This window comes from Sus scrofa, chromosome 4, assembly GCF_054392235.1.
Source record: "Sus scrofa isolate SSC_HxYL_T2T_F1_AM1 chromosome 4, Sscrofa_HxYL_maternal_Yorkshire_Landrace_v2.0, whole genome shotgun sequence".
Classification (NCBI taxonomy): Eukaryota; Metazoa; Chordata; class Mammalia; order Artiodactyla; family Suidae; genus Sus; species Sus scrofa.
In genome coordinates this window covers 55,733,715-55,758,270 of record NC_139386.1, presented here as the reverse complement: position 1 = coordinate 55,758,270, position 24,556 = coordinate 55,733,715, and the positions used below count along the sequence as shown (strand labels likewise).

Sequence of the window (24,556 nt, the reverse complement as noted above, 5' to 3'; positions counted from 1 at the left end):
CGCTGTATGGGAACTCCCTACTTTAGTTTTTAAAGTAGGAGTAGGAACTCCTACTTTAGTTTTTAGGTAAAAGTAAACAAGAGAATTCCATCCAAGGTTCTTGTGAAGAATACATTGTACATATAAACACATAGCACCAGAAGGTCTACATACATGTTTTATTTGCATCTATGTTTTTCAGAATGTTTTAAAAAATAGCATTTAATAGTGTTGTGTTCCTCCCTTTCAGCTCCATGTTGTTCATTGGAATTCAGACAAATACCCCAGCTTTGTTGAGGCAGCTCATGAACCAGATGGACTGGCTGTCTTGGGGGTATTTTTGCAGGTGAGAATCCACAGATTTCATTTTGAATTATTAGTCCACTATGTTGGATAAAGAGTTTCGGTTATGGAGTAGACATCCTAACGTTTTTAATAGTTAACTAGGCCTATGTTAATGTGTTTTTTTTTTTTTTAATTTTTTCTTCTTATTCTCTCTCTTTCTTTCTTTCCTTCTTCCTTTCTTTCTTTCCTTCTTCCTTTCTTTCTTTCCTTCTTCCTTTCTTTCCTTCCTTCCTTCCTTCCTTCCTTTCTTTCTTTCTTTCTTTCTTTCTTTCTTTCTTTTCTTTCTTTCTTTCTTTCTTTCTTTCATTTTGCCATGCCTGTGGTATGCAGAGGTTCCCAGGCCAGGGATCAAACCTGCGCCACAGCAGTGGCAATGCCACATCCTTAACCACTAGGCCAACAAGGAACTCCCTAATGTGTTCTTTGGAAATAAATATTAAAAACTTTTAGGTTTAATGTTTCCTTTTGAAATAAATATTACACTGTTCATTCATGGTACATTTAAGGGCCCAAAACTACCCTAGGAGCATTGTCTTATTCCTCTTATGGTCCATTGATCATTTTTATGTGAATAGCAAATGCAGCTGTAGCAACAATGAGTGTAGCAGAAGAAACAATTGAGAGATTTTGTTTTGTTTTGTTTTTGTTTGTTTGTGTTTTTTTGGTCTTTTTGCCTTTTCTTGAGTCACTCCCAGGGCATATGGAGGTTCCCAGGCTAGGGGTCTAATAGGAGCTGTAACTGCTGGCCTATGCCACAGCTCATGGCAACACTGGATTCTTAACCCACTGAGCAAGGCCAGGGATGGAACCAGCAACCTCATGGCTCCTAGTCGGATTCGTTAACCACTGTGCCACGACGGAAACTCCAACAACTGAGATCTTGAGAAGAAAATCTCTTCCTGATTGTTCAATATCTGGAAATACAGGAGAGGGTAAAGTTCAAAGTTCCTGATTCTTGATGCACTAGTTTGACCACAGTGGTTGGCTATCCCAGACACTCTGACCATTTTAAAATATTTTGTCATATTTTCCTTTGTATGATATTCACATGTGGTCAGACAGGTATTGCTGTCGTAATACCTGTGGGTGGATTGGGCTGCCGGACTCCCACTGCAACCACATTCTTTAGGGCGTGTGCTTTCATTACTCCACCAACTGTGTGTGTGAGGTTTTAACTTGTTGCACTGCGGCTGGGGGAGGCGTGGAGCAGAGACTGTCATGCATGGCAGCAGCTCCTTTTTTTGGTCACCAAGTCTGGGGGTGGTTATAATATCCAAGTAGGGCAAGACATTATACTTTAATCCTGAGGGACTTAAAACCCTCAGATGGATTCAGGACAACTTCAAATAATGAAAAGAGGCACATATCTTTTTCTGAAGGATTCTCCTCATGATGCTTTATTACCTTGATTTGGGACCTCATATCATTTGAGGCTGAAAGCGGGAGATGTTTTCCTCTAAGGTTTTGATGTCATAAGAGTTAATTTGTATCTAGGGTATGCGTCACATCTGGTTTAATAGTGCAGGTGTTATGTAAGAGTTTCCTAAGCAAAGTTCCTATCAAGAGAACCTATATCCTAAACATTTATAAAGCCAAGTAAATAGGAAGCTGTTACTGCTAGCTTTGGAATCAAAGTTATAGTTCAGCTAAGGAGCCCTGTAATATTATCTTGTTGTTTAGATTTTTCTGGTATGATAAGGCTGGCAGGTGAAAGAGAGCCTCATTATGGAACAATCAGTGTTTGTTCTGGGCTGGCTTAGGTTTTATGAAAAAAGAATTTTAAAAGAGTGACGAAATGGAGTGATTCAGACCTGATATGCTGCAGTAACCATTTCTTCTGAAATTTCGTGTTTTCAGATTGGTGAGCATAATTCTCAACTGCAAAAGATTACTGATATTTTGGATTCCATTAAAGAAAAGGTAAAATCAATTACTATTTGCTGATGTCTAATGTTTTCCTTATTTTCTCCTGAGTTCTCCTATCTTTTAAAAAAGCTTGGACATAGCATATGCTGCCGGCTTTGAAGCAGGTTTGTAAAATACTTGACCAATAGGGCCAAAGTAATTTATTACCACTTATCTTTTGAAAATTATGGAGTCTTAAATTATCTAAGACAATCATGAATAGATCTCTTTATGCATAGTTTCTTTTATTGAAGTTTTGCAGAATAAGGCTCTAGTTGCAACACATTTTAAAGACCACTCATATTAAAAAATAAATCTTTTGCTTCTTAAATTAATCTAGATGATGTGCTGCTTCATCTATAATTTTAAGATTAAGGTAAATGCTTTATTTTTAAGAAGCAAAAGGCAAATACTCAATAACTCCATGAATTACAGAATTCCAGTGAAATAATATTTCAGTGGATGTGTTTGTTTGTTTGAAGATCCATGTAAAGATTTCCTATTGTAATTTGTAAGAATTCTCTTTTCTTCCTCAGGGTAAACAAACTCGGTTCACGAATTTTGATCCATTATCTCTGCTTCCTCCATCCTGGGATTATTGGACATATCCTGGTTCCCTTACAGTCCCACCTCTTCTCGAGAGTGTCACCTGGATCATTTTAAAACAACCTATAAACATCAGCTCTCAGCAGGTATATCTCTTCTTCTATGTTGATCCCGATTCACTAGAGGAAACTGGGCTAGGTCTTGCTTTATTTTTTAATTTTTTAATTTTTATTTTATTTTTTTGTCTTTTTGTTTTTAGGGCCACACCCACCACATATGGAGGTTCCCAGGCTAGTCGTCAAATTGCAGTTACAGCTGCCAGCCTACACCATACCGCAGCAACACAGGATCTGAGGTGCATCTGCGACCTACATGATAGCTCACGGGCAACACCAGATCTTTAACCCACTGAGTGAGGCTAGGGATTGAGCCTGTATCCTCATGGTTCCTAATCGGATTTGTTTCAGCTGTGCCATGACGGGAACTCAAATTGCTTTTTTTTTTTTTTTTTTTTTTTAGCCCTGCCCTATTAATTATTCTGTTGTTTTAAAGTCTGTGTTTTCCCTTTATTAATCAGGTGGATCAGTTGGACCAGACGAGATTTGTGTCCCTTTCTTATTTGACATCTCTGATTAGATGATTTCTTGACCATTTCTTAAAAATGTAAAGGGCAAACAGGCACAGGTGAAAGTCAGGTGCCACTTTAAGGGCTCTACTCGTTTCCTTTTGTGTAGTCTGCGATATTAACAGAATGGAATACAAACAGGAAAATCAGGAGAGAGGCTAGTCCTAAAAGGTGACATTCTCCTTTTTGAGCTTGGTCCTGGACCTGCTCCCCCAGTAGATTTCACATCCAGAGAGTAAACGGTGAGAACAGCCAGAAGCATAGCACGCTAAGAAACGTGTGTACTTATTAAATTTAAGAAGTCTGATCTTTTGTTGACAAAACTTTTGTCAAGCTGCCTGAGAGCGTTTAAGCATTTGCTAAGAGGCTGTGGGTGGTCTCCTATGCTCTCCTTGTGAAGGTATTTCCTCACTCGTTCTTCTGATAAATGCTTTTGTCCTCATGGTTGGCTGAGCAGGCTGCATATCTCTGAGGCCCAGAAACTCTGGTCAGAGCTGTGAACTGACCATATTACCCACCTGCCAGGTGGATGCCGTGTGCTCTGGAATGCTGTGTCTAATGGGTGTTGTTCTTGTTTTCATTTTATAATTTTGTGCTATGAAATCTTAGCAAAGCAATCTTAGCAAGAGCTGCATTTTTTTTTTTTTTTTTTTTTTTTTTTTTTTTTTTTTTTTTTTTTTTTTTGCAGCTTCTGTTCCGGGCTGGCCCATCTGCCTGTTTATATCTTTCACCCAGTCCAAGCTTAGAACTGCTTCCCCTTTACGAAGGTCCTATCAGTAACTTTTCCCCTTGGGGTGTTGAACACATTCAACATCTGTTGATCTTCTCTTTAGGCTGAAAGCCAAATAATAATCGAAGGCATATTAAAGCATTTTATAAAAGCATTTTATAAAAGTCTGGGTAGAAATCCAGAACTTGACTGACACAGAAATTCCTGTGAATTTTTTCCATCATTATAAGGTGAGTTGCATCATGAGAAAAATGACCTGTCAACGGAATCAGTGGCCTTGTAATGGATTTCATTTTTCTCCCCTTTTTGTGCTAAATTGTTTACTTTTACATTCCTTGATTAAATTTGAACAGGTTAATAGTAAGAGTTAATAAGTTATAACATCAAGGTAGTCATAAAAAGGGGTTCATGTTTTTTTCTCATATTTCAAGAATATCTTTATTATTAAAAGCTTGTTGGAAAATAACTTTTTTTTCAATCTACCTATGATTTGGAAGAGACTATATCAAAATATGTTTTTAGTTACTTAAAATACATCAAGTTAACCTAATCAAAAATAATCCCTGTTAATCAAAAATAATTCCCTGCAAGTTTGGGAATGACTGCCTATCTGTAGATTCACTACTATATTCATTAATATTAACTATTAATGTGCTTCTTATACAGTGAGGTATATAAAATAATAACAGTACTTTAGAACTGTAGTGTGATGGCACTCACTTAAATACTTTTTTTTTTTTTTTTTTTTGGCTTTTTAGAGCTGCACCTGTGGCATACGGAGGTTTCCAGGCTGGGGATGAAGTCAGAGCTGTAGCCACTGGCCTCTACAATAGCCACAGCAATGTGGGATCTGAGCCACGTTTGCAGTCTGCACCACAGCTCATGGCAACGCCGGATCCTTAACCCACTGAGCCAGGCCAGGGATCGAACCTGCATCCTCATGGATACTAGTCAGATTCTTTTCCACTGAGTCATGGTGGGAACTCCAGGAATACTTTTAGAAGTTTTCATTTTTATTTAAGTTGAAATGATTAATAATCCAAAGTAATAATCCAAATTGTTACAATGACTATACCTTAATACAAATTATTATGATTATAATATCTTAATAATCCAAATTATCATGGTGATTTTAAGATTTAAAGAATGAAGCAAAAGATATCTTAAAAGTTCAATCTCATTCTAACCATGGGAAAAGTGTCAGACAATGCCCAATGTGGAACTTTCTCAAAATACCTGATCAGTAGTCCTCAAAACTGTCAAGATCATCAAAAACAAGGTAAGTCAGAGAAATTGTCATAATCCAAAATCCTCAAGGAGACATAGCAACTAAATATGATGCTGTTTCCTGATAGGATCCTGGAACAGAAAAAACTTGACATAAAGGAAATCTAAATAAAGGGTGGACTTCAGTTAATGATGACATTAATATTGTTTTACCAATTGTGAAAAATGTACCATACTAATGCAAGATGGTATTAACAGGGGAAACAGAGTGTTTAGGTATATGAGAACTAATTATTCTATCTTAGCAATAATTCTGTACATCCAAAAGTGTTCTAAAATAAAAAGCATATTTTAAAAATCCAAAACATGAGAGAGAAGATTATTTTGTTTTTTAGCTCTTTGATATAAAAATGAAGATGTCTTTTGTGTGTACCATTGACTTGAGTTACTTTTCAAAAGACAATTTTTAATCTTACTCTTTTAGCAGCTCTTTATTTTTGAAGTCATTGGAAAAAACTGCTTTTATTTACTTTCATCTTCCACCATATAATGTTACTAGCTATGAAGATTAAATTCTTTTTTTTAGTAAGTTGGTGCCAATTTTTTTTAAGATTTTCTCCTGCTGGTATTTCTTGCCAAGTCGCTGTTTGACCTAAAAGACAAATCAGATGGTTTTCATTTTCTCTTTCTTGATTCAAATCCATTTTCCTTCCTAGAGTCATTTACTGAAATGCTTTATTTAACTGCCAGGCCAGTAAACAGATATACTGTTTTTTTTTTTTTTTTTTGTACTTATGATAATAGAGATATCATTTTCTTTGAAAGACTGACTTTTCTTGCCAAGTCTTTTTGGTTCATCCCAGATTTTCTAAATTGGTTTACTCAGCAGCTCAAATATTCAATGTGCAGAATATTTGTCTTTTATTCTGTGCTCTTTTTTTCTCCCCCCCAAATTCTCTTTTTCATTTATTATGATAAATGAGTAAGTGATTAAAGATTAATAAAATTCATGAATTTTAGTGTACCATTGATTTTGGTTATTTTTATATTGCCATGCAACAATCACTGCAATCAAGATAAGAATAGAACCGGAGTTCCCTCTGGTACAGTGGGTTAAGGATCCAACTGCAGCAGCTTATGTTGCTGCAGAGGCCTGGGTTGGATCCCCAGTCTGGCACAGTGTGTTAAAGGATCCAGCATTGCTGAAACTGTGGCGTGGATTCAATCCCAGGCCCAGGAACTTCCATATGCAGCAGGTGCCGCCATTAAAAAAAAAAAAAAAAAAAAAAAAAAAAAGAGTAGATTTCTTGGCTGAAAAAGTTTCCTGTCCCTTTGTATTCCATTTTCTTTCCCACCCATGGCCCCAGGAAACCACTGAATGCTATCACTAGAATGTTTTTTCAGAATTTCATTTAAATGGAATATTTACAGTAGCATAGACTTTTGTGTTTGACTTCTTACTTAGCATAATGTTTTAAAGATTTGTCAATTTCATTTTTGTTACCAAGTAATATTTATGGTATGGATACCATATTATTTTTTATCTGTTCACTAACTGATTAGACATTTGGGTTGCTTCCAGTTTCGGACTATTATGAATCATAACTGTCCATAATTGGATGTGAGGAATAGTTGGCCTACACACTTTTGTGTGGGCACATATTTTCATTTTTGTGGCAATACCTAGCACTGGATATCTTAGGTCATATGGTAAATTCATGTTTACATTTATAAGCTAAGGGCCATATTGTTTTCTAATGTGATTGTTCCATTTTCTATCCTTACCAGCAGGGTATGAGATTTGTAGTAGCTCTATATCCTTGTCAGGACTTGGCTTTGTCAGTCTTTTAAATTTTTTAACTTTTAGCCATTCTAGTGAGTATGTGTGACTTTTAATTTGCATTTATCTGAGGACTAGTGATGTTAAGCATTGTTTCATATGCTTATTGGCTATGCATGTATCTTCTGAAATAGCTGTTCAAATCATTTGTCCGTTTTCATCTTCATTTTTAAAAAATTTGCTTTGGAGTTCCTGTTGTAGATTAGTGGTTAACGAACCCAACTTGGAGCCACGAGGATGTGGGTTGGATCCTGACTTTTTTCCGTGGGTTATGGATCTGGAGTTGCCATGAGCTGTGGTATAGGTCACAGATGCGGTTCAGATCCTGTGTTGCTATGGCTGTGGCATAGGCTGGCAGCTATATCTCTGATTCTACTCCTAGCCTGGGAACCTCCATATGCTGCAAGTAATGAGGTCCTAAAAAGACAAAAATAAATAAATAAATAATTAAATAAATAAAAATTTGTTTGAAGAGTTCTCTTGTGGCTAAGTGGGTTAAGAATCCAGTGTCACTGCAGTGGCTCTGGTGGCTCCTGTGGTATGGGCTTGATCCCTGGTCTGGCAACTTTGCATGCCACAAGTGTGGCCAAAGAAGGAAAAGAAAAGAAAAAAAAATTGTTTTATGTTTGCCTTTTGTTTGTTTGTTTGGCTGTGCCCATGGCATGCAAAAATTCTTGGGCCAGAGATCAAACCCATGCCACAGCTGGGACCCAAGCCACAGCAGTGACAGCACTGGATCATTAACCTGCTGAGATGTCAGGGACCACCTGTTCATTTTTAAATTGGGCTATTTGTCTTCTCATTATGAGTTACAAGAGATTTTTTAAAATAAAATCTGGGTAAAAGCCCTTTTTTCAACATATGCTTTGCAAAAGTTTTCTCTCAGTCTGTGGTTTGCTTTATTTATTTATTTACTTACTATGTCTTTTTTTGTTTGTTTTTTTAGGGCCAAACCCAAGGCATATGGAAGTTTCTAGGCAAGGTGTTGAATCAGAACTGCAGCTGTAGGCCTATGCCACAGGCACAGCAACTAGGGATCCAAGCCATGTCTGTGACTTACACCATAGCGCACAGCAAGAACAGATCCTTAACCCACTGATTGAGACCAGGGATCGAAATCACATCCTCATGGATATTAGTTGGGTTCATTACTGCTGAGCCACGACAGGAACTCCCCTTACTGTGTCGTTTGAAGAGCAAAAGTTAGAAAAAGTTCTTAATTTTGATTAAGTTAATTTTATCACTTTATCTTTTATAGTTTGTACTTTTGGTATCCTATTTAAGAAAGCTTTGCCTAGGAGTTCCCATTGTGGCTCAGTGGTTAACAAATCCAACTAGGAACCATGAGGTTGCAGGTTCGATCCCTGGCCTTGCTCAGTGGGTTAAAGATCTGGCATTGCCGTGAGCTGTGGTGTATGTTGCAGATGAGGCTTGGATCCCACATTTTTGTGGCTACAGCTCTGATTAGACCCCCAGCCTGGGAACCTCCATATGCCACACATGCAGACCTAGAAAAAGACCAAAAAAAAAAAATAATAATAATAAAAAAAGCTTTGCCTAACTATAACCACAAAATATTTTCCCTACTTTAATAGTTTTAGCTCTTACATTTAAGTCTTCTATATTTATGAATCAATTTTCTTGTGAAGGCTCTACCCTATTATCTTTCCTGTCCTTCTGATATTCATTTTTTTAAATTGAAGTATAGGTGACGTACAGTATTATATCAGTTTCAAGTTACAGCATAGTGATTATATATAAAGTTATTGTAAAGTATTGGCTATATTTCCCTGTGTTGTACATTACATCCTGTAACTTCTTTATTTTATACCATGTAGTTTGTACTTCTCGTCACCTTAACCCGTATTGCCTATCCCCAACCCTCTCCCTTCTGGTAACCACTAGTTTGTTCCCTGTATCTGTGAGTCTGTTTCCATTTTGTTGCATTTGTTCATTTGTTTCATTTTTTAGATTCTACATATAAGTGAAAACATGCAATATTCTTCTTTCTCTGAATAATTTTACTAAGCATAATACCCCCTAGGTCTATCCATATTGTTGCAAATGGCAAAATTTCATTCTTTTTTATGGCCAAGTAATATTCCATTGTGTATATGTACCATATCTTCTTTATCCATTCAACTATTTTTGGACGTGTAGGTTTCTTCCATATCTGATATTTTAATTACACAAATGTTTGATCTTTTAATAACATCTAACAGGTCTCCCTGATGCTCTGATAGTTTTAACTCTTTTTAAAATCTCTGTTCTTACTGTGGATAATTTCTGTTGACCTGTATTCAAGTTCATTTGCTCTTTCCTTTGTCATGTCAATTGGTTAATTCTATCCAGTGAATTTTTATTTATCTTTAAATTTATTTTTTATTTTTATTTTTTGGCCATGGCATGCAGCAGCTTGATGTGGGATCTCAGATCATGTATTGAACCTGGGGCTGCAGCAGTGGAAATGCTGAATCCTAACCACTGGGCCATCAGGGAACTCCCAGTTTTTTGTTTTAGAAATTATATTTTTAGCTCTAAAATTTCCATTTGATTCTCTTTTATTATTTCTGTTTCTCTGCTGAGACTTCCCATTACTCTGCTGAGATTTCTCATGCACTAAAAGTATGCTTTAACTTCATATAGCCCATAGTAGTTAAAGTAGCCACTTTAAAATCTTTAAGTTCCAAATTTGGTTCATCTTGGGTCTGACCTGATTGATTTTTCTTTCTTTGAGCATGTATTTCATTTTCTCGATTCTTTATATCTTGAGTAATTATTTATGACATTCTAGATGATACAAAGTGGATATTCTGAGTCTGTTATTTTTCTCTGATGAGTATTGCTTTCCTTGTGTTTCCTTTCCTTGCTGGGCTTGAACTGCAGATTTTCTTTTTTTGTGCAGTAGCTCCAGTCTCAGTACAGCCATGTATGGAAGTGATAGGAAATAATCTAGAAAGATTAATTAATTGGAGAAAGATTAATTGGTGGTCAAGAGGCTTAGAAGCCATGCTAACAAGTTCATTTTGGGTCTTCATAGTATTCAAAATGTTATATATTTTTAATTAATTAATTAATTAATTATTGTCTTTTTGCCTTTTCTAGGGCTGCTCCCGCAGCATATGGAGGTTCCCAGGCTAGGGGTCTAATCAGAACTGTAGCCACCCGCCTACGCCAGAGCCACAGCAACTCAGGATCTGAGCAGCATCTGCAACCTACACCACAGCTCATGGCAATGCCAGATCCTTAACCCACTGAGCAAGGCCAGGGGTTAAACCCACAACCTCATGGTTCCTAGTCGGATTTGTTACCCACTGCTCCACAACGAGAACTCCATCAAAATGTTATATATTTTAGAGCTGTATTTTGAAATGTTTATATGTTTATACTTGAGATGATATGATATCTGGAATTGCTCTAAAATAATATAGTTTGGCCAGAATTCAGAGGTGGAGAGAGAAAAATGGGTGAGGGTATAGATGAAACAAAATTGGCTATGTGTTGATGACTGTTGAAGCTGCATGATGGTCTCTTATATTGTTCTATCTACCTTTGTGTATGCCTGAAAGTTTCCATAATAAAAAGTAAATAAGAAGAGATTAGGGGAAAATAGAAAAAAAGAAAAAGAAAAAAAGAAAACAGAGGTGCAGTATAGTACTGTGGTTAGTGCATGGCTGATTTGCCAGATGGTGTATTTATCGAAACTTCCTGGCTGTCCCTCAAGTTCCTAATCTTTCAAATTGGGATAATGGTGTGTTATTGATAGGCTGGTTTGGGGATTAAATGAGATATGCAGTGTAAATCTTCTTTTGTCAAAGGGGAGCTATTTAAGACATTTGAGCACTAGAGTGACAGATTGAAGCTGTTTACAAAATATTACGAAAGGGCATTTCTGCTTACTGGGTTTACTAGAGGAGAAATTTAAACTTAACAGTATTAGAGCCAAAGAAAACAGCAAAACAGGTCATACCTACTTCAGCTTTCAACCTGAGCTGGAGAGATTCTTGCTGGGAACTATGCAGATGCAGAGTCAACCTTAGTGACAGAAGGACAGATTTTCTGCCTGAATGAAGCCAGGAGCCCAGGGAGGGCATGAGACCGGTAAAGGCCAGTTGAGTGTGTATTCTGAGGCCAGTGTGGTGGCGGAGGACACCGAAGCCAGGAAAAGCCAATCTAAGCAGATGCAGGTTCTACCTAACTGGGCTGAGTGACTGGGAGGAAGATCCAGACCCAAAAGGGAAGAGGTTTCATAAGCCATTGGGATAAGTTCAGAGATTCTTACCAAAATAAGCAGACTGTTCAGAGAAAGATCTAGACTAATGAGGCTAAGATGTTGTAGAGGTAGGGAACCATGATCAACTTGCAGAGGAGTCAGAGGGAGCTGGGGCCGGGGGGGATAAATAAAGCCAAGGTCTTCCCTCATAGGCTAGTTGTGTTGGGTGAGGCTTGTGAGTCAGTGCCCTGATTCAGGACTCAGGATTCCTGCACAGTCACCTGGAGTGGCCACTCCAGATAGACGTGGATTACCATGATCTGCACAAGGCTGTGTGACTTCCTTGTGGTTCTGGAGGTAGATTTTATTAGCCTCTGCTGCTTGACTTTACCAGAGAATTAGTGAAGTCTCATCTGGCTTTAGCCATAATGATCTGGTCTAATGAAACATGAATAATAGCAAGTGGTAAATATTTGTCTTATCCTTCCCATATATATACTTCCCATATATATCCTTCCCATAAATATTACTTGTGGAAGTCTATGGCTGCTTACATATAATACTTGAACTTTTCTCCATAGAGCGTGGTTATAATGTGTTGCCTATTTAGGAGTTACCATTGTAGCTCAGTGGGTTAAGAGCTTGACTAGTATGTGGGTTCAATCCCTGGCCCCCCACAGTGGGTTAAGGATCCAGCATTGCCATGAGCTGTGGTGTAGGTCACAGACTTGGCTCGCATCCAGCGTGGCTGTGGCTGTAGCTTAGGCTTGAGGATGTAGCTGGAGTTCATCCCCTAGCCTGGAAATTTCCGTGTGCCACAGGTGCGGCTCTAAAAAGAAAAAAAAAAAAATAGTATTGCCTATTTATTATGAAGGCCTTCCATCACCTCTGCCTCCCATTCTGGCTAGTACTGTAAGAGAAATATATTAGGCTTCAGGTAAATGATGATGATGATGGAAACCTAATTGATGTGTCTTAGTCTGAATTTCTTTGACTCTTTGTTGAGGTGACTAGCAAAGCTTGGGGAGTGAAGGCTCTTGTTCTCAGCAGTTTACTAATTTGTGCTTACTGAAACAAGACAATAAAACAGGCACCAAAAACTTATGAGTATGGCCATCTGTTTTTAGTGAGCATTTTTGAGACAGTAAAATTATTCATGTAATTTACCCAATCTATATTTTATTACTATAGCCCTGTGCTTAGTCTCAAAAAATAATATTAAATCACCAAAGAACTGCTAAATAATTTATAAAATTTCTTACAACAGAAAACTTTTAAGCAGTTAAAATACTGATGTAGATTTATATTTACTGACAAGCAAAGGATCTCTACTAAGTGAAACAATAACGTTTCAAAAGAATAAGCATAGTTGAGATTATTTTGCAATAAAACATGTCAAGAATGTGCACTAGCTTGCGTGCATGTGTGTTTATGCATAGAGAGACATCTAGAAGGATATATTCCTTAATGTTAGCAGTGGTTATATTTTGTGATGTGTTTACCAATAATTTGTGTTTTCTTGTGTACTGTAAGAAGTTTGTAAGGTAAATACGCATTTTGTGACTGTGTGTGTGATAAAAAAGCTCTTCTGTTGAGAAATATGCCTATATCACTTAAATTATATTTATTTATGTATTTTTCTTTTTATGGCCACACCTACAGCATATGGAAGTTCCAGGACCAGAGGTCAAATCAGAGTGCAGCTTGGGTCTGTGCCACAGCCACAGCAACACCAAATCTAAGCCGCACTGCAGCTTGCGGCAACACTGGATCCTTAACCCAATGAGGGAGGCCACGGGTTGAACCTGCGTCCTCACAGAGACAAAATGTGACCTTAACCTGATGAGCTACAATAGGAACTCCACTGAAATTATATTTAAAAATTATTTGTGATTGAATGGTCCTAGGTTTTTTCCTAATTAGTTGTTTATAAGGCACAAGCATGGTGAGAGAAAAATCGTTGTTTAAGGAAAACAATGAGTAAAAGATGAAAATTCTGCAGGATGAATACTGCATGGTTCCTGTGACAGTTTGGGCTGTGTTATGTTGGAGGGCTTGAAAGTGTTCAGTGTATTTCCAAGGACTGGATGACACTTATTTGAGGTTATCTATTCCAGTGCTTCCTTTCATAGATGAGCAAACTAAAGACTAAAGACAATAAATGATTTTCCCAAGGTCACACAGCTTACTAGCGGCAGAACCAGGACTGGGATTCAGCTTGGAAGGCCATTTCCACTGTTTCATTTTGCCCTTGTAGGTGACAGGCTCTGATTTCTAGATATGTACTTTTTTCTTTTCTTTTTTCTTTTTTTAGGGCCGCACTTGTGGCATATGAAGGTTCCCAGGCTAGAGATCCAGTTGGAGCCATCTGTGACCCATACCACAGCTCATGGCAATGCTGGATCCTTAACCCACTGAGTGAGGCCAGAGATCAGACCTTCAACCTCATGGTTCCTAGTTGGGTTCGTTTCTGTTCACCACAATGGGAACTCCTAGATATGTACTTTTTATAAACCACATTCTAAATGTTGTTTCCTCTTATTACATTAATCTTCAAATGAAGAATGCTTATAAACTTAATTTTTGAATCTACAGGTATTGATATAGTGGTAAGCATTTAGCAGGAGTGCCCATTGTGGTGCAGTGGGTTAAGGACCACACAGTGCCCGTGAGGATGTGGGTTGGATCCCTGGCCTCCCTCAGTGGGTTAAGGATCTAGTGTTGCCATCAGCTGTTGTGTAGTTTGCAGATGTGGCTTGGATGTGATGTTGCTGTGGCTGTGGTGTAGGCTGGCAGCTTGTAGCTTCGATTCAAACCCTAGCCTGGGAACTTCCATATGCCGCAGGTGTGGCTGTTAAAAAAAAAAAAAATCAGAGAGAGAGTTGCTTTATGATGTATGACTCATAATATAGAAAAATTTCACTGAAATACGTTTAGTTCCTGGTAGGAGAAAGCTTATATGTATCTTAATTTTCTATGCAGGACAATTCATTAACATTGGCGTGACTGTCTCTGCTAAAACTAACTCTTCTCTTTTCTTCAACAGTTGGCCACATTCCGTACCCTCTTGTGTACAAAGGAGGGTGAAGAGGCAGCCTTTTTGTTGAGCAACCACCGTCCTCTACAGCCTCTGAAGGGCCGGAAAGTGAGAGCCTCTTTCCATTAAAGTTGTCACCAGTAGAGCGCTCTAAACATGTCTACGGAGAGAGAGCAAAGCAACGCAAACGCAAAAAGCCCTACTAACAGTTCTTTTCTAGAATTCTACTTTATGGGTTCCATGTCGCTATCAGCTTCAGCCCACACACACAAAAAATAAGATCTTTTTAATCAAATGAATTTAAATCATCTGTTTCAGATTCGCACTCTCAGGTGTTCAAGCAGGAAACATTATTGGGTCTGTATTGAAACCCATGAAATACATCTGCTTCATCAAGCGTAACAACAGGGCGGGCATCACAAACCCCAAATTGTATTTAAAATCTTCTCTTGGCATAGAGACGGATCAGTCATGTCTCAGTGATATTTGATAAAAACCTTAAGTTCATTCCCAGAATGAGAGGATTGTGGTACCTTTTTCTACTCAAGTGATTCTGCTTAATATCTTGATGTCATTCCAGTTTGTAAAATGTAGATCATATTTCCTTTTAAGGTGAATTTTCATTTGGGTTTTGTTGCAAAGAGGTATCTTCTTTGCAGGATACTTCTAATAAAATGAACAAAATGAGAGGCATGGGGGGCAGGTTATAGCAAATTAAAGCATCTTCTCTGCAGCTCAAAAATAGCCCATGCCATTTTGGTGAGGAATTTCCCAGAAAAGAAACTTTTATGAATTATGCCATATATCTCATTCACTTGGTAATGTTAATGATAAATTGGATAATAATTGATCAAGCACAGTGGTTGCCAATTTATGGCATTAATGTTGTTTGAAACTAACAGATTACAAGATACCAGTGCTGGCAGAGCTGCCCAGGGACATGAGGAATAGATTGCCTAATTATACCCTGTGTTTTGGCAACAGAGCATGGAACAGTCCTGTGAAGGTCAGTGTTTTGTCAGTTGGTGGGGGAAGAGTTAACTTGTGTCTCATATATATAATCAGTCCACAAACCCTTCAAGCCATTTCCATGGCAACACCTGTCTCCCTTTTGATATATGTCCCTCTTTCTCTCAAGTAATTTTGTAAGTTGACTCTTGATATTCACTTTAACCTATTATCTCTTGTGTATTTTTGTTTGTTTTTGGTAAAGGAGGTGGGGAGGTCCTTTCACTCTTTCTGGTACAAGTGGAGTGGCACTAGGCATTAATTTAATAACCACATTTAAGAACTGAATACATGCACTCCTACACTTCTAGGAGTTCCAGTTGTGGATCACTGGGTTAAGAACCTGACTGTGTCCATGAGGATGTGGGTTCCATCCCTGGTCTTGCTCAGTGGGTTAAGGATCCATCGTTGCCACAAGCTACATTGTAGGTTGCAGATGAGGCTTGGATCCAGTGTTGCTGTAGCTGTGATATAGGCCCTAGCTGCAGCTCTGATTTGACCCGTAGCCTGGGAACTTCCATATCCCTCAGGTGCAGCCCTAAAAAGCTAAAAAAACAAAAAAAAAAAAAACAAAAAAAACCTTGAAAACATTCTGTGATGTCTTTTTGATAAGATAACTGATTATCAGTAAATTGCCTAATAATGTATTGATATATATGGCTGCATTAAGATGAACTCCTAAGGACAAGAGCTCCTCTTGTTTTCATTCCCTTTCCCAGTACCTAGCTTGAGGCCCTTCGGGAGATGGATGTGTTCTAAATATTTAATTAATTTAATATTTAAAAATTTTATTTTGTGTCTTTGGTAATTATCTTGCTGCTTGCAGTCAAATCCATTGTAAGTTCATGTAACAAAGCACAAGTTATTGCTTGAAAATTGTTTTTTCTTAAAGGAATGCTTATTAAATATACCTGTGTAACCAGAAGTTCTAATGGTTTTAGCAATACCAGTACTGGAGTTATGGCTATGGTGCTATGGGTTAAGGGTCTGACATTGCTGCAGTTGTGGCATAGGTCGCAGCTGCAGCTCGGCTTTAGTCCATGGCCTGGGAACTTCTGTATGCTGTGAATGTGGGTGGAAAACAAACAAACAAACAAAAAAACCAACAAACCAGTATTGTGGAGTTCTCCAGTAGCTCAGTGGATTAAGGATCCTGCACTGTCATTGCTGAAGCTCTGGCTGTACAGATTCAGTCCTTGGCCCAAGAACTTCCACATGACATGGGGCATAGACAGAAAATTAAAAAAAAAAAAAAAATTACCAGTTTGGGAGTTTCCATCATGACTCAGTGGTAATAAACCTGATTAGTATCCATGGGGACTTGGGTTTGATCCCTGGTCTTGCTCAGTGGGTTAAGGATCCAGTATTGCCGTGAGCTGTGGTGTAGGTCGCAGATGTGGCTTGGGTCCCGAGTCGCTATGGCTGTGGCATACATAAGCAGGCGGCTACAGCTCCCATTCAACCCCTAGCCTGGGAACTTCCATGTGCCTTGCATGGGGCCCTAAAAAAAAAAAAAAAAAAAAAAAATCACCTATTTGGATGGGAAGGCATTTCTTTAGTTTGGAAACACATGTTGTGAAGTATCCTAGTCAGAGAAAGAAGTCTGTTTTCTCAGAGAAAGTAATTTGCTCTATCTCGAAGGCTGTAGGATGGGAATTCTAGTTACTTGTATGAGAGTTACTACCTGGTAACTTTCTTCTACAGTATTCCATTGGTTCTCCGCTACAGTCCAGACTTTAGCAGACTGCAGAAATCCACACAGTACTGATTTCCTTGGAGATTGTCTGCTAATTTATCTTTTAGACGCAAAAGGTCTAAGTGTTATCTAAAGTTGTTGTCTTTTAAAAAGGCAAAAGAGTTGTAAATACTAGCATAGATATCTTCCCACCTGTATTAGATGTATATTTGTCAAGCATTTTGTATTTTAATTTAAATTGGATTCAACCTCAATAAAGATAATGAGACAAACTTTGAACTTGTAGATGCAAGACAAAGAATGGGATTACATTTCCACACTTTTTTTTTTTTGGAAAATAATTTCAAACTCACAGAAAAATTGAAAACACAGCACAAAAACTGAATTATTTGAGAGTAAGCTGCTAACATGTTACTGCATCATCCAACAAACTTCAGTGTATATTTTCACAAGTTAGGACATTATCCTATATAACCACAGTACAGCTAAAACAACCATGAGGTTAACACTGCTTTATTATTACTGCCTATGCCACTCTAGGGTAAGTCTTCCATTTAATTGTTGTGTCTCCTTCTGTCTCTTGGGCCCAAGTCTTTATTTGGTTTTCATGATCTTGCAACCTCTGAAGATTATGGGGCAGTTATTTTACAGAATGTCCCTCAGTATGGGTTTGTTCGAGGTTTTCTTGTGATTAGATTCAGATTTGCATCATTGGTGGAAAGATCACAAAAGGCATGCTGGATTCTACCAGTCAAATTGATTTGTCCTCTAATGGGGATATATTCAGTTCATCCTTTAAAATGGTGTCTGCTAGGCTTCTCCACTGCCAAGTCCTTCTTTTTTCCTTTGTAATTAACAAATATTTGTGTGGCGAAATGTTGCTGAAATTTGGCCTCTGCCAGTGCTGAAGTGAAACGCAGAGACAGTGTTTTGGGTAAAGGAGAAAAAGACAGCTCTATTGATTTGCCAGGCAAAGGGGGCCACAGAAGGCTAATGCCTTCAAGACTGTGCCCTCCCCCTCCCCCCAGGAAGGGGTTAGGAGGTGGTATTATAGTTTGGGTAGTGGAATAAGGATCAGGGTAGAGGCAAGCTTGTACTGTTTCTCAAAGCTGGTGTTTAGTGGCCCCAGGACTGGTTCTGGTGGTCCTACTTTTTCCCGAAATGAAGAACACTTCATCAAGTAGTTCTTCCGGTTGTTGGGGTTTTAGGTCTACGGAAAAGCTCAAAGATATTGTTCTGTATACTCCTTGAGGAGGAACCAGGACTCTGCCCCAAGGCCGCACTGCTCCTCCCTGGTCTCTGCATCCTCTGCCTTCCCTGATTGGCAACCGCCCTTTGGAACTCAGGGAAGGTCAAGAAGTCAGAGGCTTATTCTCTAAAAATAAGAAATGGAGGACACAGAAAGGATTGTGTGCCTAGGAACCCCATAGGGCACTAACTCTGAGACGGAATAATAACTCAGGTAGCTAGTGTAAAAACATGGGCTTCGATATATGATCATGGTTTAAGATTTGTTAAAACAAATCTAGACAAACAGGCCTTGCTTGTTAGAAAATTAACTATTAAAAGTACATTTGTTTCACACCAAGGTGGACATTAACTCCTGACCTATACATTTGACTGTTAGCAAAAGAATGTAAAGAGTGGCAACTCACAGTCTAGGGGAAAGAAGAACAAAGTAGAAACAAAATTTATGGGGCATATCCATCTCTAAGGCCCCTATTGGATAAGGCCTGATATAGGTGACTGGACAAGGCCAATAGGAAAAAGAATGATGTCTGGACCCCACGTTGGTACCCCCCTCCTTAAGAAATAAAAACCCTGAAGTTCCCGTCGTGGCGCAGTGGTTAACGAATCCGACTAAGAACCATGAGGTTGTGGGTTCGATCCCTGGCCTTGCTCAGTGGGTTAAGGATCCGGTGTTGCCGTGAGCTGTGGTGTAGGTTGCAGACGCGGCTCAGATCCTGCGTTGCTGTGGCTCTGGCGTAGGCCGGTGGCTGCGGCTCCAATTCGACCCCTAGCCTGGGAATCTCCATATGCCGCTGGAGCGGCCCAAGAAATAGCAAAAAGACAAAAAATAAATAAATAAATAAATAAATAAAAACCTCCATAGAACCATAGGAAGGTGGGACTCTTTCTCCCCTTCCCAGTGTCTGTACTGGGAGCTTTTTGCTTTTCCGTAATTAGTCTTTTGCTTGCTGCCTATGTGAGTGTGTTCTCCAAGTTCATTCTTTGGTTCCATGAACAAGAACCTAGATTCCGGTAACAGCTCGGTTACAGAAATGCTTTGAGACTATGTAAATATCCTGTTTCTCATCAAACCTCCAATTTATCCTTTTGTTTCTATTCCAGATTTAAGAGATCCCTATTTTATTCAGTGGCTATCACTATCACCATCTATTCTCACATGCATGTTTTTCTTAATTTGGCCAGGAGAAGCACCTCCAAGCTGGCTTCTGTGACTTTCTGACACGTTGTCCCCACTTCCTTACTTTCTGACAGCAACGTGATGCTCCTGGCTCAGCTCATTCTGCACCTTTCCCAGCCCTGGAATCTAGGTTTTCTCCAAGGTTTCTTTTAGTGAAGAATAGTATGGAAAATACTAACACCTGTGTTCTAGATGAATCATTGCTGCTCCTGGAGCCTCTCAGTGGACAGAGGTCAGGAATGTATACACACACACACACACACACACACACACACAATGTGTACTCACATGTAGAACATTTATATTTCTGTATCCAAAAAAGAAAAAAAAAAAAAAGGAAAACTTGTCCTTGTGAGAGCCAAGGCTCTCCTATTTCTCCTCTGAGTGAAGCCTTCTATTGCCATCATCTGGACAACCAGGAAATTGTCTTCCACAGTTCATGAAACAAAACGAGTGATTCAAGTCTGGCCTGAAGACCTCTGCGGGGTCCTGAGACACCTTCAAGGGGTCAGTGAAATCAAAACTATTTTATAATAGTCTAGGATGCTATTTGCATCTTTCAATATTTTGACATTTCTAATATAACTTGAGGACCTGCCTAGTGGTGCCTTAGGTTCTGCCAAAGGAAATCTCCCACCCATTTTTTGTTCCTAGCAAACCGCTCTTTCTCCTGTTCTAAGCATTCAATTTTGAAACATTTCTTTCCAGCTCTTTCTCTTTTTCTTTTTTTAAATTTTGTTTATTTATTTATTTATTTGTCTTTTTGCCATTTCTAGGACTGCTCCTGCAGCATATGGAGTTTTCCAGGCTAGGGGGTCTAATCAGAGTTGTAGCCGCTGGCCTACAACAGAGCCACAGCAATGCCAGATCTGAGCCGAGTCTGCAACCTACACCACAGCTCACAGCCACACCGGATCCTTAACCCACTGAGCAAAGCCAGGTATTGAACCCGCAACCTCATGGTTCCTAGTTGGATTCGTTAACCACTGAGCCACGACGGGAACTCCCCTTTCTCTTTTTCTTATTGCATGTTTCTGAATGGCTCTGACCATGAACTCCGAATTTCTTGGCTATGTCTTTTCCTAACCTCCTCTGTCTTTTACATTTATTGATCTTTCCCTTTTCCTCCTTCCTTCTGGAAGAATCTCTCCAGGATTATTACCTTCCACTTCTCGCTGCTTCTCCCAGAAAAGAGTAATGACCTATCCTGGCAGATTAGTTACAATTCAGCTTTCTTGTGAGATAACAATAGAATGGGATTTATGGCCAGTATCGGCCATAATATCACTTGGCTACTTTCATAAGGAGTCTCAAAAGCTAATACACCCTGATAAAGCTCTCCAGGTCTGGAGTTGGGCTCTAGGTGAGAAACCTAATTTATCCCAGCGATGAATACCTCTTTCAGGTGCAGACCAACCATAAGTGAACTTACAATTCTGATATAGAAAATGAACGTCAAGCTGGAGTTCCCATTGTGGCTCAGTGGAAACGAATCTGACTAGCATCCATGAGGACACAGGTTTGATCCCTGGCCTCGCTAAGTGGGTTAAGGATCCAGCGTTGCTGTGAGCTGTGGCGTAGGTCGCAGACTCCCACGGATCTGGTGTTGCTGGGGCTGTGATGTAGGCTGGTGGCTGCAGCTCCAATTGGACCCCTAGACTGGGAACCTCCATATGCCACAGGTGCAGCCCTAAAAAGATAAAAAAAAAAAAGAGGAAATGAGTGTCAAGTTCATAATTTCTAAACAGTGATAGGAGTCTTACCTTAGCTAGAATACTCAAAGCAACATGACCATTTAAAGACCATTTATTGAGTTTCACTAGGAAGACCACCATACACAGAAAATCAAATCAAAGATTTGCTTTGTGAGCATGAAACTCAGAACAAAGAAAAATCAAAACAGTAATTGTTTTATGTCATTTAGACCTGGAAGCATATGAAATATCTAACTCACTCAAAGAGTGCTTTTAAAAATGAGATCATGGAGTTCCCCGGTGGCACAGTGGGTTAAGGATCTGGCATTGTCACTGCTGTGGCTTGGATCTCAGCTGTGGTGCAGGTTTCACCCCTGGCCCCAGAACTTCTGCATGCTGCATGTTTGGTCTAAACAAAAATAAATAAAAATGAAGTCATGATAATAGAATTTTCTTGGCTGTACCTCTACAACATTATCTCCAAAGTATGAATAATTTTGTCAGAAAGACTTGACCTGGTGTCTAGTTGTATAAAGACTTTTAAATAAAAATTTCAGGGTTTTTATATAAAAACATCTTTGGGATCCAGGAAACTCCTGCAGCCCTGTTCCCAAGGGGTGTACCAAATGCCATTTACCTCACCGTCCCTTTTTCTATTGGCATAGGGACTATGCTGTGTGGGGTTTTCCAGCTGTCACTTGACTCAGATGTCTTGAGATCAAGCAGTGAAAAATAATTTCTTTCCCTTTCTTGGCCACGCTTTTGGCATGTGGAATTTCCCAGGCCAGGGATTGAACTCACCACAGCTGTGACCCAACCCACAGCAGTGACTATGAGAGGTCCTTAACCTGCTCTGCCATCAGGGAACTCCATCAACAATTTCTAAACCCACATCTATCTGCTCCTTTTATTTTCTGTGTAGTCAATGTACTTTCTGAGTTTTTCCCTTGAGAAATGGGAGCTTGGACAAACACAAGTTTGAAGTGGTCAATCTAGGGGCCAAATTGGAGCTGCAGCTGCCAGCCTACACCACAGCCACAGCAATGCCAGATCTAAACTGTATCTGTGATTATACTGTAGCTTGTGGCAACCCTGGATCCTTAACTCACTGAGCGAGGCCAGGTATCAAGCCAGCATCCTTGTGGATACTAGTTGGGTTTGTAATCCCCTGAGCCACAATGGGAACTCCTCCCCTGAACTTCTAATTCATACATCCAACTGCTCCTAGGACAGCTCTACAGGATTTCTGATGGACACTCACAAGCACTATGTTCAGGAGTTACTGCTGTGGTGCAATGGGATTTTTGGCATCTCTAGAGTGTTGGGACATGGGTTTGATCCCCAGCCCGGCACAGTGGGTTAAGGATCTGGTGTTGCCACAAACCGCAGCTTGAACATGATCCCTGGCCCCGGAACTCCATATGCCATGGGGCAGCCCAAAGAAGAAAAGACAAACAAAAAATGTTTCCGGACAGACCCATGTTCTTCCCTGCAACCTCCCGTTCTCCCAGGAGTCTCATCTCAGTAAATGGCACCACCAGCTACTCCAAATTTGCAGTCATCTCTTGCTCTCTTTCTAACCACATCAGTCTGTCTCTGTTGGCAAGTCCTATGGATTGTACTCTTAAAAGACAGCCCCCAACAAGTTTCCTTGCTATTCTGATTTCCTACCATCTTCTCCACACAGCAGCCAGTGTGATTCTTTAAAAAAGTAAGTTGAATGCTTCATTCCACTGGGCTCCACATTTCAGTGACTCCCTCTTACTCAAAATAAAAGCCAGAGTCCTTAAAAGAGCTGGTGGTGCGCTGCAGGATCTGCGGGTGGCTGCCTCTCCATCCTCACCCTCTGCTATCTTCTCACTCACTGCACCCCATCACTGACACACATCTACAGTTCTGCAAACAGGCTTTTCTGGCCTTTCCCCTCTGATGCTCTCTTCGCTTGGGACACCCTTTCCTGGATCCTTACATGGACCAATCCCTCATTCAAATGCTACCCCCTCAAAGAGGCTTCCCCTGAGGCACCTGTTACTCTCTTTCTCCTTACCCTGATGACTTTCTAATAGCACTTGATGTAGCATAGTGTAGTTCATTTCTAAAAACATCTGTCTGTTTCTCCTACTAGAATGCTAATTTTTTTTGTTTGTTTGTTTTAGCTCATGTGGCATGCAGAAGTTCCTGGTCCAGGGATTGAACCTGTACAACAGTAGCAACTCAAGCTTTTGCAGTCACAATACCAGATCCTTAACCTGCTGCACCACAAGGGAACTCTAAATGTTAACCTCCTTAGAAACAGGGATTTTATTTTGTTAATCAGTGTTCCTAGCATCAAAGTAGTCCTTGGCACATGATAGACATCAATAAATACTTATTTAATGAACAAATCAATAGTTTTCATGCATATTTAAAATAACATAGTCAAAGGGTACAAATTTGCAACTAGATGATGAATACATTCTGGAACATAGAGATTGTTGTCAGTAATACTGTGTTATATATTTCAAAGTTGCTCAGAGAATAGACTTAAATGCTCTTATCATAAAAAAATGAAATGATAATTATGGAACATGAGAGAGGTATAAGCTAATGCAATATACAAATGTATCAAGTCAACACATTTTACACCTTAAAATCACACAATGTTTGATATTTTTCTTTCTTTCCTTTTCTTCTTCTCTGTTATTATTATTTTTGCTTTTTAGGGCCACACCTGCAACATATAGAGGTTCCCAGGCTAGGGGTTGAATCAGAGCTGTAGCTGCCGGCCTATGCCACAGCCACAGCAATGCAGGATCCAAGCCGCGTCTGTGACTTACACCGCAGCTCACAGCAATGCCGTATCCTTAACCCACTGAGCAAGGCCAGGGATCGAACCTGTGTCCTCATGGAGCCTACTCAGATTCGTTTCTGTTGAGCCACGATGGGAACTCCCACAGTATAATCTTTACTTTTCTGGAGTAGTTTTGTGCTGCTGAAGAAGACTGGGTGTAGGCTATTTTTTTTCTTTTTCTTTTTTTTCATGACCACACCTACGGCATATGAAAGTTCCCAATCTAGGGTTGAATTGGAGCTGCAGCTGAGCCTGTGCCACAGCCACAGCAACACTAGATCCTTAACCCACTGAACAAGGCCAGGGATCCAACCTGCAACCTCATAGACACTATATCAGGTTCTTAACCCACTGAACTACAACGAGAACTCTCTGAGTGTAGACTTATATGTCAGCTTGGCATCATATAGAGTGTGCAGTGCTCCTTAAAAAAACTTTGACAAGATTTTTGCA

General features: G+C 39.4%; 1 protein-coding gene across 5 annotated transcripts in view; it reads left to right on the top strand.

Annotated features, from left to right (window-relative positions):
- CA13 (carbonic anhydrase 13) overlaps positions 1-16,380 on the top strand; it is a 61,114-nt gene extending 44,734 nt beyond the window's left edge. For all 5 annotated transcript variants that reach the window (XM_013996643.3, XM_085021164.1, XM_085021165.1 and 2 more), the window contains 4 exons: positions 230-325; positions 2,182-2,244; positions 2,766-2,921; positions 14,457-16,380. In XM_013996643.3, the coding sequence (XP_013852097.1) occupies positions 230-325; positions 2,182-2,244; positions 2,766-2,921; positions 14,457-14,576 (435 nt within the window). In that variant the 3' untranslated portion in view covers positions 14,577-16,380. The remainder of the gene's footprint in view (positions 1-229; positions 326-2,181; positions 2,245-2,765; positions 2,922-14,456) is intronic.
- Positions 16,381-24,556: the final 8,176 nt, after the last annotated feature.